The 14,940-nt window shown below is 44.3% G+C and overlaps 1 protein-coding gene across 1 annotated transcript in view; it reads left to right on the top strand.

The window, feature by feature from the left end:
- The window catches only part of fam184ab (family with sequence similarity 184 member Ab), a gene marked incomplete at both ends in the record, with an annotated part of 541,527 nt that overhangs the window by 397,083 nt on the left and 129,504 nt on the right, over window positions 1–14,940 (top strand). The window contains one exon of the mRNA XM_083643220.1: window positions 1,791–2,003. Within this exon, the coding sequence (XP_083499346.1) occupies window positions 1,791–2,003 (213 nt within the window). The remainder of the gene's footprint in view (window positions 1–1,790; window positions 2,004–14,940) is intronic.

Below are 14,940 nucleotides of genomic sequence, written 5' to 3'. Positions count from 1 at the left end.
TGCACTGTAAAAAAATATATATATAATAATTAATTAATTAATTAATAAAAAATATATATATATATATTTGCAATTCCATCGCAAGCCACACAGAGGGCGCCGGCCCGCGGGCTGTATTTTGCCCATGTGTGAGCTAGACGCTCTTCATCAGACTAAAGTGACAACAGGACGCCATCTTAGATATAACAGTATACAGTCACATGATGAAATTAGGTGAGATGAAAAACACCTGTGTCATTGACATAGTGTATAAAAGTATGAAAAGAAATAATATATACCACAGTAAATGCAGTTTAGTAAAACTTCTACCATTGCCATTGGGAAAGGAAATATAGAACTGAATGGAATTCATTCTATAAAATCGAAAGTGAACACCATAAAAACATGTATATATAAATAAATATACTGTATCAGTCATATTTACACATTGAGCTGTGACCCTACTATCCTCCCAGCCACATAAAGGGAGAATAGTGGAAACAGGGCCAACTTAGCAAAGGCTAATATAGGAAACGGTGTCCCCCACCACCATCAGGCTGACAGGCCATCATCAGGTGAAGGAACACACTAGAGGCACCTTTGATAGTGCATTACACACAACAATGGAACAACACTTTAAAGAGACCCAGATAAACTACTTATACATAAGGCAATGTTAATGTAGTAACTGGACAAAACTGGAAAAACAGTCATAAAAAGGGGCGGACATCCATCTCCTCATTTAGGCCCTTGGGTGACATTGGGCCTTATCGTCGTATGGCGCTATCGTTTGCGCAGCCGTTTGCGCACCTCTTATGCTATCTTCCCTGCGTATTAAGCTATCGTCTGCCGTAAAAGGAGCCCTGCAGTGTGCGAGCAGTTGTTAGGGAAGCCAGCTTTGGTCTTCGGGGCTGCAGAGCGAGGGAGACGTGTTGGATGTCCGTGGTTCTGCTCCTTTTTACTGCAGCTGGCTTTGTACCAGGCTGCGGCGGTTCTTGTGCTATTTCTCCACTTTGCATGCGGTGTGAATTTCCTCTGGCTGCTAGCTCAGTCCTGGGCAGCGGCCTGAGCTGGCCTTAGGTTCCTTTGTCTTGTCTCCCCTGTCGCTGCGGGGAAGAGGGAGAGGGGGACGTGCTCCCCTCCTCTAGCTGTAGAGTCCTTCATGGGAGTTATCTTAAGACTGAGATTTATCTGCTAAGCAGACAGTTTTGTTGCGAGGGCAAGATTTAAATGAGGCTCGTCCCTGAACCAATGAGAGGTCTCAGATCCAGAACATGCACAGCCCCATGACGGTTGGCCTGGGCTGCCTACTGTCCTCGGGGCGCCCTCGGTGTGTCTCCTGGTCACACCAGGGGCCAGTCTGTCCTCTGCTCCTAGGACAATGCCCATTCAAAATGATCAGATATTACAACACTGGCAGAACGGAGCTGCTGGCTTTTTCCTTTGATCAGGGTTTCTGTCTGAGCGTCACAAGAAAGTCATTTGGTTACACTCATGTGAAATTGAGATATCGGGGTCCAAGGCTCCAGTATCCAATGAGAGCCAGCGCTGGCCTGACCCCCTGTGGATTTGATGGTGACTGTGCCCTTGGCAGGCATGTGAGTCTTTGTCTCTGTCAGTAACATAACTGCCCCTCTGTATGGATATAAAGGTTATGGGCCCAACATATTAAAACCACATTAAAGTACATTGTCATACCATGTCAAGTTAACAGACATATTTCATATTTCTGTTCAGGCCCAACAATGTATCTGGCTGTCTGTCCAGATCTACACTCATTGTTCTCTCTGTCTCTGGCTTTGTCTGTCCAGATCTCCCTGTTGAAGCAGAGCCTGGAGATGCAGCTGTCCCAGTCTCAGTCGTCTCTGCAGCAGCTGCAGCATCAGTTCAGCCAAGAGAGGGAGCACCTGAGGCAGCAGCTGGACGAGCTGCAGACGGAGCACCAGAGGAGGCAGCAGCGCCTGCAGGAGGCGCACTGCTGCGCTATGCAAGAGCTGGAGCATGCACGCCAACACAACCTCAAGGTACACACACGGGCGCACACACGCACACACGCACATACACATCACACATCCACAAACGCACGCCAGCACAACCTCAGGGTACAGGGGGTGGTGGGGAACACACAATTGACTGTATAAAATATGGACGTCATGTCAGCTCCTCAAAAGTGCAGCAAAACATCTTGATCTTGATTTCGATACGATACGATAGCCTTTCTTGATCCCACAAGTGGGGAAACTCTCACTCGTTACAGAAACTCACACACAGAAGATCACACATTAAAAGAGCTCTAAAATAAACTCAAAATAAATCCAATGCACACTAAAAATACTGAAAAAGTTGTGACTACAGGTCGCACCGCAACAACTGAAATAATTGCACAAAATATTATATTGCACAATATAAATTATAAATTAGTGTAGATTGCACTATGTGATAATAAAAAGTGGCAAGCGGCCACTACAGGGGTTCAAGGCTTTTCCTAACTGCAATGACATCACAAAAAAGTGGCAGTGGTTCTGGTACATGGTCCAAATATACCCTCGATGTATCTGCCAAGTTTTCGCGATCACTGGACCAACAGGTGTGGAGTTCCGGCGTTATTGTTAGGCCACGCCCATTTTTGGAGTCTGCGAAGTTTGAAACCGATTATGCGAATGGACTTAATTTACCGATATTACATGGTTACACTATAGCCATGCCTTCTCACAACTTTAAGGGTCAATATCTCTGAAACGATACATTTAAAAAATCCAAAAAAGGCAAGTTGTAGTGCTTGCTCCATAGATGCTACCTAGCGATTTTGGTGGAAATCAGTCAAACGGTCTATAGGAGATGTCAAAAAGGTGTTTTCCAAACTTTTCAAAATATCTAAAAGAAAAATCCAGACGAAATACAGACCATGAGGGTCCTTGAGGCTTTCTTGAAAATGGTGGGGAAGTTATGGCCTTTAACATTAAACCTTTAATTATATCGCCACCTTCAGGCCGATTTGAGAAATATTTCTGGAGCAGAAACTAGCCACCAATATCTGTCATTGGGCCAATTTTCATGTTTCTGCTTCTCACGGGAATTTGCGTCGCGGCAGAAGTACCATCTAATTCCAGCAGTGTCTGTGTGTCTGTTTGTTAGTACGTCCAGGAGAGTCTGTATGTCTGTATGTATGTGTCATGCCCATGACAGCATCAGTGATGTCATAAGATGATTTTGGTCAATTATGATTTCACTGATGACATCACTGATGCTGTCATAGACATAGACATGACATCATCAGTGGGACAAAAACAATGTACCTATGGGGGGGGGGGGGGGGGGGGGGTGAATAAGGAGGGCATGATGTATGAATGGGGAAGGTGAACAGATAGATGTACCCATGGGGGGAGGGGGGGGGGGGGTTTGGGGAGAAAGGGATGGGGGGAACGAGCACGACGGGTATTGCACTAATAATGAATAATAATATTAACCCAATACAAAAACAATAGGGTTTTACTGTATGCATCTCGCGTGCTACGCATGCTCAATTTCTAGGCTCGCCCGCTGTGCGGGCTCGCCCGCCCCGCATACACTATTGGCATGCGCAGCACACAATGGCACACATTTGCATCACTGATGACATCACTCACTGATGATGGATACATATACAATAGATAGATAGATAGATAGATAGATAGATAGATAGATAGATAGATAGATAGATAGATAGATAGATAGATAGATGCTGTGTATGGGAATATGATTGGCTACAAGAGGACGACCAACTAGCATTTTTTCCTGTGTTCAAGCTCCACCCCCTCCTCACCGCCAGACCCATTGCAGCCTTTCACACAACTTGGCCGCCCCACCTGCCAAGAGAAGGAAGCAAACCCAAAGAAATTACTCGAATGCAAAGAAAACACCAGCGCAGCACTGCGTGACAGAAGAGAATATGGCGAAAGTGGGTGGGTCTCCAGACCCCAGACACATCACATTCCTGAGCCCAATAACAAATTGTATTAGTATGCAGTATATAACAGTATTGTTAGATACACAATATTCATTCATGTGAGCATTATATCTAGATATACAATTCTGTATATAAATATACTAGCAATGTATTTGGCACCTGGGTTAAAGAGGCACAAAGCAAGGCAACTGGAAATTATGGTAGTTTCCAGGATTTTCCAACCTGTCCACCTTCCCCAGATCATAACTGCATGTACATTTTCAGCCCAATCCAACCTGGGATGTGGGCGTGCCATGTGCCGAGCATTAAATATACACAGACACAGACAGACAACTTCAACTTTATTATCCTATAATAAGAATGTGTGTGTGTGTGTGTGTGTGTGTGTGTGTGTGTGTGTGTGTGTGTGTGTGTGTGTGTGTGTCACAAGTGGTCAGAAATTGTGTTCGGCCAGAGCTATACCATTTTACGTGCGAGCACGCTGAATCTTTAACCCTTCTGTTGTGTTTCCGGTCAAATCTGACCGAGTGACTTCGTTTGTAATCATAAATATTGTGTTTTTCATCCAATTGCCTCAAGACCTTATGTTATCCTCCACACTAGGCCTCTGAACATATACAATTCAGTCCCTCCAGGATTTTGCGGAGTTTTTGTGTGATTATTCATAAATGCTTGATTTTGCGGCGGCTTTTCTCAAAATTTGCGATGCAATTTACGAAATTTTATGTGATTTTTTGCGGTAAAATTGCGGGAACTGGCAAAAATTGCGGTGTTGAGGAAAAAAATTCAATTTTATTTTTTAATTTTTAATTACATTTTTTCTTTTCCTCCCTTCATCGTTTCTCTTCTCCTTTCTTCCTCATCCTCAATAATGCTATTATCACTTTGCCTTTTCTCATACCTCTTGCCTAGTGCTTTATATTTCCTCTTATCCTTATTTCCTCTTTACTTTACTTTACTTTACTTTATTTCATTTGGCAGACGCCTTTCTCCAAAGCGGCGTACAGAGGGATAAAAAACAAGCATAGATCATGTAACATACATAGTGGAAAGCAGAGATAATGAAAAAGATAAATAAAATAAAGAACCAAAAACAGTTGACAGTCCGTGGGCAGCATATAAGGGAGATGAAGAAGTAAGGTTAGGGGGAGGTAAAATGAAGAGAAAAGAGATGAGTTTTTAGCCGATTGTGGAAGATGGGGAGAGATTCTGATGTCCTGACCATTTGGGGGCGAGACAGGTAAAAAGGCGAGCTTGAGAGTGGCCCTTGAGCCGGCATGCCTTCCCTGTCCTCCTCATCCCTTTCTTGTTCCTTGTTCCTTGTTCCTTGTTAAATATTCAAACAACTAGACCCTAAGCTAAATATGCCACCTGTGTGTGTGTGTGTGTGTGTGTGTGTGTGTGTGTGTGTGTGTGTGTGTGTGTGTGTGGGTCTCAAATGCTTTGCGCTAGCAAAGTGGCTGTCCAGTGACGATTTCTGTTTGTGTTCCTCCACGACAGTGTTGTGTTGTCTCCTCCACTTTCATGCAAAACATTTGGTAATTGTTTTGCGGTTATTTTTGTTGGCAAATGTGAGGGGTTTGCCCTCCTCATCGCAATGCGATCACATGTTACGTTACGTCCCATAGTCTCGTCACTTCCTATTGTTGTCCCTCGTTCCCACCAGCAACCAGGCAAGATGACAGCGCACACATATCTCAAACCCAGGTAAAGATGCGGCATTTTACTAACTTTTTGTGGCGAAATCGCGGGAATTTTGAAAAATTGCAAGCCCCCGCAAATATCGCGGAGTTTGGTTGAATTTGCATAAATTATTGCGATCGCAAAATCGCAATTTCCTGGAGGGACTGACAATTGATGATCACCACTTGCATTGAATTTTGAGTGATTTATTCAACAGTGTCACACCTATGATGTTTTCGGTCAGAATTGACCGCCATAGGAAATGAATGGGTATGAGTATATTATGTTCATCCTGCAGATGGAATACACACACACACACACACACACACACACACACAACACACACACACACACACACACACACACACTCTCTCACTCTCTCTCTCTCTCTCTCTCTTCTCTCTCTCTCTCTCTCTCTCTCTCTCTCTCTCTCTCTCTCTCTCTCACACACACACACACACACACACACACACACAACACACACACACACACACAGATACTCTCTCACACACACACACACACACACACACACACCACACGGAACCTCTCACTTTCTCGTGCTGTATCATACAATGTATTCATAACTTCTCACAGGTGCAACCTCTTTCTGCCTCGAGAAAGTAAAACCTCTCACTTTCTCGCGCTAAATGCCCCTCCCTTTCTGTCTCATGCATATATATTTGTGCCTTGTTCTCATTTGACTCATTGACACAATGCCCCCCTATCGTTGCATCGGCGCTGTTTCTAGGCCGAGCGCCTGGCGCAGCGCAAATCAGTGGGCGTGGACCAGCGCACTTGATATCGTCGTGCTGGCGCTACACGCAGCCTAAAGCATTACAACCACGCCTTTTAAGCGTAAAATTATGCACCGTCATGCTCATTGGATAACTGCAATAAACGAATCGCACGCTTGCCTTTTTAGCTCCAATTCCACTGGTCCCGCAAAACCAGACGAAAGCCAAGCGCTCTGCCCCCCCCCCCCACCCCCCCCCCCCCCCCCCCCCTTCATCCAGTCTTGTCTGTCTCCATTATAGGCTATTATTCCATATTATTATGCTTCTCAAACCAATCTAACTGCAGAAATACTGCAAGCATGTAAATACGCTACACTATAGCAAGATCAAAGTGAAAATAATGTTCTAAATGCATCAGCTAGAAAAATATAGCCTATTAGATTGGTGAAAGTTTGTCCAGAAAGATATAATTTTCTCTCGCCTGCTGCAGGAAGGATGATGCACATAAATATAGCCTACATTATGTAAAGTCATTGCATAAAGTGTTTTTATTGTAAAACTAAATGTGGAGTAGGGCCAAGTTATTGGAGCGGACATCACAGTATAGCAGATGACAGTAGAAGCTTCCGAAGCACGTTCCGCTGTCACTTATCTAAATCATGTTAAATCGACAAGGGATATTTATAGCCCCAGTAGGACATATATGTTTCACATAGGGTGGTGTTTTCATTTCGATGTTTTATTTGGTCCAATATTGAAATGTTCTACAATTGGAGGTTGTCTTACCATTACACATTATTTAGATCCTCCCTTAATATAGGTTTTCGGCTCATTTGGTTGCTATTTAGTAGCGAAATGGAGAAACACAATGCATGTTGGGACATTCACATTGCAGTGAACTTACAGCTTATTTTTTCTATGGGACTCTGAGCGAGGGAGTCAGAGACAGTCGGTATTGTGCCTGGCAGACTGAGGAGAGAGGGAGAGAGTGACACAGAGAAGGGTGACAGAGGAGAGAGCCAGAGGGGAGGGAGAGAGCCAGAGGGGAGCGCTCCGCGCAACTGGCGCACTCTGAATAGGCCTGGTTTTCAAAAGTGCAAAGCGCTAAATGTACGCCAGGTCGGAAGATAGCAGTACGCCGGTATTTAGCGCCGACACGCCCACTCTGGCCCATTCTGGGACTGCGCCACGCCCATTCGGCCTAAAGCGCATTTGGCAGCGTAAAGCCATATTGATATCGTCCCAAAACAGGCGCAAGGCACGTTTTTTTGCGTTTAAGGCCCGTTTTAGCGCCGAAGGCTTGTGAGAGAATAGGGCCCAATGAGTAGGCGACTGATGAGCGACTGGACCTATTTGAACCAGATGAAGAGGAGATTGAACCAGAGATAGAGGAGGATGTCTCAGAAATGGAAGACAACAGCGATCCAGACTATGAGTTCAAGTCCAAGTAGTTTATTTGTCATATGTATAATACAATGTATAAATACAATGAAATTCTTTATGCTCTGGAGCACCCTCAGCCTTACACACACAAGGACATGGTCACAAAGACAGACAGAAAAAGGGTGTAGACCTACATAACTATGTAGGCTACACGTGATACAGACATGTCTGTACACAGTGCGTGTAGACGTAACACAAACCACGATACAGTACAATACAATAATGGTGCACAACAAAGTGACAGTGCGTTGCAGTGTGTGAGTCAACTGTTCAGCAGCCTGACTGCCTAGGGGAAAAAACTGTTACTGAGACGGGTGGTTTTTGGAAGGGAGGAGTGAGAACAGGGTATGAGCGGGGTGGCTGGTGTCTTTGATAATGTTCTCGGCTTTCTTTTTACAGCGAGTGGTGAAGGTGCTATGGGGGGTCGGTCCTCTAGAGCATCCTACAACAGTCTGCAGTGGGAGGCCAAGTTGCATGCCGAACAGTGTTGGGCAAGTTACTTTACATTAGTAACTTAGTTACAGTTACTAGTTACTGCTCTGACAAGTAACTCAGTTACTTTAAGTTACTCGTTACTTTCCAGGTAACTAGTTATTAGGAAAGTTACTTTTGAGTTACTTTTTTTTTTACTCAATTCTCTTATTAATGCACACATTATTTTGGGGTTGCTGTAGCACAGTGTGGGACAAGACAACTGTCAAATTTGATCATTGTACCCATTATCACTACGACGAAATGTAGTGGAACAAGAAAACACAACATTTAGGCATTGAGGCATATTTATTATTGCCTTCAAAAAGTAGCCAGTACACTTTTGGCAGTGTATAATTAACAACTGTATCAGTAGTCTATAATATCCTGGCTGAACAACATAAACACTGTGGTTACCGTTTGTAACAGCGGAGTGACACTCAGCAGCAGAGCCCAGCGCTGCCTGCAGATAGGGACAGAGCAGAGCCCCAAAGCAGCCGCTCGTCGCGGCTGCCTTTAATAGCAGTTCATCTCCAAAAGGCAGGAGACTTGCAGGCATTTTTTTCCCATTACATGACAACGCGAAACACACCGTGAACACCCTCCAACGCGAGAGGAATCTGTGAGTGAGAGACGAGTGCTGTGCTTGCCTGGGTGCAGCAGGGCACTGGTGACAGACAGCCTGAGAGAAGCGAGGAGGAGAGGGCTCCATGCTGCTGACTCGCCGAGTGGTGTGAAGTGAACACCGCTACCGTACACAACACAGCTCGCGCAAAATGACCCGTTTCACTATCAGAATTTGGTCCAGTAACATTAGAAAGTATAGAAGTGCCGCATGATTAGCCTATTTTCTCATCAGACCGCCGTCAGACTAGCATTTTCCTCTCTACCCTCGCTGCTGTAGGTCCCGCACAGAATCGTGAAGTAACGAGTAACGAGCCTGTTTAAACCGCAATAATTGTAAGTACGTTACGTTACTGATGAAATAATTTGTTACAGTACTCGTTACTGCAAAAAGTAACTTAGTTACTGTAACGCGTTACTTAATAACGCGTTAGTCCCAACACTGATGACCAACAACAGTCAACAGACCAGGAAGAGGCACCTGAGGGAGAGGAGCCTGAGGGAGAGGAGCCTGAGGGAGAGGAGCCTGAGGGAGAGGCCCCTGAGGGAGAGGAGTCCAAGAGTGTCAGTGTCTTCTTTTATATTCATCACAGTGAATGCAGTGAATGCTGAACTTGATGGGCCCACCGGTGGGTCCGGACCATATACTGTAGTTGAAAGTACACAATGAAACACTGGCTTGCCTGTATCAAATCAATACATCCCATACATCATTGGAACGGGAAGAATCTCAGCTACTACAACACTAACTAAAGCATCTCCAGTAAACACAGCCTACATGGCGAGCATTTTTAGAATATACAGTAATGTACAGTAAACACTATCTTTGAACTTACTGCAAAATTATAACATGAAATTCACCCCTGGTGTCATTCTGTCTGCCACCCCTTGATTCTACTTGCTTTGACTGTTCAAATGAGATGTCAACCATCAAAATTGGATAAGGGGTTCCAGAGATATCACTGTGCAAAACACACCGGACAATTTTGACCGAAAATAGTATGGGAAGAGGGGTATGACCGAACACAACAGAAGGGTTAAGGAAGTGTAAAGAGCACCCCTGCGGGTGACTTAACGGAGCTGGATTTTTTTATTCTGTAATTAGGGCCAACTAAATGGGCAAAAATGTCTAATTAGTGGTCAAAATGAGTGAACACATGTTCAGCACCATGGAGCGCTCCATTCATTAGCTACTGATGGAAGACACCTGAGTGGTGGAGCACAGCTGAGCGGAGTTGGAATCAGCCAGGGAAGTGGAAATTGAAAACCCTCTGAGGAGAGAGAGGAGAGGCTGCAATGCATGCCAACTCTGTGGGCGAGGCCTGCCTAAATGGCCAGTCACACAGTATAGATAAATGAATATAACAAAATATGAGAATATTAATACAGGATGAAATAGGTGGAACCATATCAATGAGATGGATTTGTGAATCAGAAGAAATATGTGATAGCAAACACACTGACACACAGCAGCATTGACAGAGTGGTCCTCTTCAGTCCTAAGGACAGACTACAAAATCAGTAGACAATTCTTGATGTTCAGGGTCTTTTTTTATCTCACATTATGTGGTGAAAGCTAAGTGAAGATAGATAATGTAGGCATATCTCTGAGTGAAAATGGAGTGAAAAGTTCTCATGTAGCCTGCAGCTTGTTAGCATTTCTCTGAACTGCTTTTATGTGTTCCCAGTGGTCTCTGACGCGGTGGTTAGTGTTGCTCTTATATATTACATATATATTACAATTCTCTTATATATTACAATTTCATCTCCAAGTCAGCTTTCAAGGACTCTATCATGGACATATTCACTGACACCTGCAACTGCTTCCTGAACTAGTTCTTATCCCCTGCCTGTCTGCTCCGCTTTTGTTTTATTTGCTCTGTCTGTCTTGCTATGTTTTAACTGTGTTTTAACTTGTGTTTGAATTTGTTCTAAGTAACTTTGTATTTATTTTATCCCCTACCCCCTATCCCGCAATAGGCTGTGCCTTCTGCCAGGTCGCCATTGTAAATAAGAATTTGTTCTTAATGACTTACCTGGTTAAATAAAGGTTAAATAAAATAAAACATAATATTGGCATGTAAGAGAGGTTTATACAGCTGGAGCCAGAGGATTCTCTTGATATTCTAAGGCTGCGTTCAAATTCTCTTTGTTGCTAACTGAGTGAAATGATATCTAAGTGGCAGCCATGATAAGAGCTGGTCGAATTATCTAAATGTTAAGGAAAAGTGCTCCAATGCTTCCTTACTTATTTCCTTTAGCATAGGATAGTGGAACCTCCTTTAGGAAAGGAAAGGCCATAATGCCATCCCACAATTCATTGCGGCATTCGCCATGATAGGGCCAATTAGCTTGATTAGCTTGTTAACACGGAAAAAATATTTTTTCTCAGCAACTGAGCAGGAAACAGATTTCACCATTAAAATCAGCGTGACATGTTGGTCAGCTGGTGTTTCAGTCACTCATTGGTGTGTTGAGGCCGGCGTAGCCTAGTAGCCTACGTACGTAGCCTAGTGTAAGTGCATTCGGATTCTCTTAGCACCGTGGTTTAAGCCCTTATGAATTCTCCTTCACATCTTTCCTTGACTTCACAAAGTGGTAAGGAATGTAGAAGTTAAGATGTTTTGTTGTTGTTGTTGTTGTTTTACTATTCGAATCCAGCCTAAGACTCAGATTCAAGTTAGAGGCAGTCGCTTAACCTGATGTTCCCAAATGGTTTGTTTCCACATAACCATCTGGGAACGAGTTGTCGGGAAACCATTTCAAAGGGCAGGCACTTTCAAAAAATACCTGGCAGGTGATTGGATGAACCCTCTGCCTATCACGTCTATCACGGGCTCGCTGGCGTCACACCAAAGCCCACCCATATATGACCGCATATGCCGCTGATTGGTGTGAATTCAAACCAATAGCTTGGAGCGCGGAAAGATGGATTTGTCGTATGATCGTGATCTCATGATCTCGCACGAATCTGCCTCGCAAGGTTAAGTAGAGCTCCCTTTAGAAAACAATGGGATGATCGTAAACGGGTCTGCGTCCTAGTTGTGCGCATGTGATGAATTCCTGGCTGCACTCATGCCAGGAACCAATGAAGGCTATCTTCTTCGTGAAGCTTTCAATGGTTCCTGTTAAAAGTGAAGGGAGTAAATCCTGACTCCCACAGCTAAGAGGACATGAATGGTAGGAGCTTTGCCACCTCTGTTTTTGTGACTTGGAGACATTTTTCTCCACAGACAGCCAAAAGTATCCGATGGAAACTTGCAAAATCTTCTGCTGCAACTCCCTGTCCCCGACAAAGCCGACCAGAGCCAAAGGTGCAGGTCACACCACAAATACTAGATCGACACTGCCGACGCCGATTAATGGGCTATGTGTCTCGGGATTAATATACAAGCAGCTGAGCCATGTCAGTGGATTTGTCATTATGCAGAGTGAAGAAATGCTATCTGGTACGCTGCAGTCTCTCCCATCAATGCTGAACGCAACTCCTTGACTGCTGGCAGCACTCATGTTTCCGCAGTATTATTATTATGCAATGAATAATTTGACCTGAGACGAAGCCTCTGTGGCCTTGACATTGACTTTTCTGTATTCTTCAACTACTCTCTCCTGTCTTAATGCCTCCAATTTCCTTTTGAAAAACTGTGTGTTTTGTCGCTAGCTCAGTGTGATTAGTTTACTGATGTCAAGCAGACTTTTGTAGCCCTCAAGCTGTCATTAGCCAGGGCCTCTTTGCAAACCACCCATTATGGTCATGGGGTATTGTTGGATCATATCCACATACATCCTAAATTGATGATCACTGCCTGTTATTTTTATTTGTATTAATTAATACATTTTCTAGCTAGCTTATCTAGTTAGGTCATTGTGTTGATTGACAGACGTTCCACAGCTCATAGGTCAAACTTCCTGTTCTTCCCTCATGTCATTCTCGCCTCCCCTGAAACACTTTGATGCCCCTTAGGGGAGGTGCCTCACACTTTGAAATCTTATAGTCTCAGATATCTATCTGTCAGTGCTTTGTTGAAAGTGGTTAAGGGGAGGACACAAACAGTAGAGAGAATATTGACAGGAGAGTGTTCAAAAACAGCGGCCTTCTTGCACTCTATTGAGTATCGCAGCGACGACGTATTTTTGTAGGCTTACCCACCCAGAAGTCCCTGCGCTGCTGGTTCGTAGGGGGAAAACTCAATGGGATTTTTGTATGGGAGTTTCTGTTAAATGCATGAAATAAGGTCTGCGGTTAACAAAAGCTTATGAAACAGCGGGCCCTATCTTCGCAAAAGCGGTAATTTAGCGTTTGCGCTCAGTCAGCACATGTGATGCTGACTGAGGGATTTTCAGTATTTTTACTTTGCTTTTTTGTTATCTTGAAAAAGTCTTGAGTTGAACAAATAGTGCAATGGGGCTTTGCAACTATTATGTCTTGGTGTACACTTCCTTTGTTTAAATTAGTGCAATTATGGAGTGTCTCCATGTTCTTTGTTGTTGACTGCTGTATGTGGTCTGTTTGTTAAGCCGGGATGTGGCTATGCACTTTTTGCCCAAGACAAATTTCCCCCAGGGGACAATAAAGTTGATCTAATCTCATCATATCATTAACGCCACACAGAATGCAAATAGGGGGCGTGCACAAGCGCATGCCTGTTATAATTGTACTGGACATAGACCTGCCACATGCCAAACCAGGCGTTTCAGCGCAAAAATGTGGGGATAGATGGCATTATCCTATCGTCAGCAGCGCGCAATTACTTTGCACTAAGAGTTTTTAAAAGCACCTCTTACAGGCTAAATACCCCGCTGCGCTTGAGCGCACCATAATCTCCGTGCTGCGCAGCGCAGTCCAAAGTAAAATTCCTTTTGGATATGTCATTACGCACAGCCTTGCCACGCCAGGACATCAAATTCTGCTACAAAAATTTGGTATTAGCAGATAATTCAGTGAGGCAATCAACTATAAGAAACTTTTATCACATCACAAAGAGGGAAATTAATTGAGAAAACTTGTTGGACAATGGACATAGGCTATTCACCTTCACCTATCCCATAACCCAGAGGGTCGTTGGCACCACAGACGATCTGCCAATAAGCTCTCTCCATCTCTCTCTGTCCTCGGCACGAGTGAGTCCACTCTATTATTACACATGGAGAGAATTACATATTGCATGCCTCATGCACAGACAGCGATTGTATGTTTATTCGTATCTTGTCGAGTGTGCTGATTCACCAGAATGAATTCCTGTGTATCCTTCTGATGCATTTGGCAATAAAGTGTTTCTGATTCTGATTCTGATTCTGAGACGGGAATCTGATTTGTTTGTTTGATGTAACGACCAGGCATTGCCTGGCCACACCTGTGAATAATTCTGGTGCTTAAGACCGCCCAAATCCCGTTTGCACTGGCATTTTGGGGGCGCAGATGATTTGGCACAGCTCTAATTTGCGCCTGCGGCAGGTGCCGTGAACGTTTCTGCATCCCGCCGGGGCTGGACTTTAGGACAGGGGCGGCTGTGGCTCAGGAGGTAGAGCGTGTCGTCCACCAATCAGAAGGTCGGTGGTTCGATCCCCGGATCCTCCAGTCCGCATGTCGAAGTGTCCATGGGCAAGACACTGAACCCCAAATTGCTCCCGATGGCTGTGCCAGCACCCTGCATGGCAGCTTGCCGCCTTCAGTGTGTGAATGGGAGAATGTAGGCACATTGTAAAGCGCTTTGGATAATAGCGCTATGTAAATGCCGTCCATTTACCATTTAGGTCAGACTGTTTAAAAGACTGGAAAGTTGTGGAAAACTCATAGAAATTCCACAGTGGGACCCCTGCATTAATTTGTCTGTCTTTTCCTCTCTGTGTCTGTCTGCCTCTCTCTCTCTCTCTCTCTCTCTGTCTAATCTGTGTGTGTGTGTGTGTGTGTGTGTGTGTGTGTGTGTGTGTGTGTGTGTGTGTGTGTGTGTGTGTCTCTCTCTCTCTCTCTCTCTCTCTCTCTCTCTTCCCCCCTTTAGCCAGTGAAATGGTTTCACCGGCCACATGTGTTTTCTCCCACCAGCTAATTAATGAATATTG

Source organism: Poromitra crassiceps, assembly GCF_964638095.1.
Source record: "Poromitra crassiceps genome assembly, chromosome: 9".
Lineage (NCBI taxonomy): Eukaryota > Metazoa > Chordata > Actinopteri > Beryciformes > Melamphaidae > Poromitra > Poromitra crassiceps.
The sequence above is the reverse complement of the archived record's forward strand: the minus strand, read 5'-3'. Positions and strand labels throughout refer to the sequence as shown.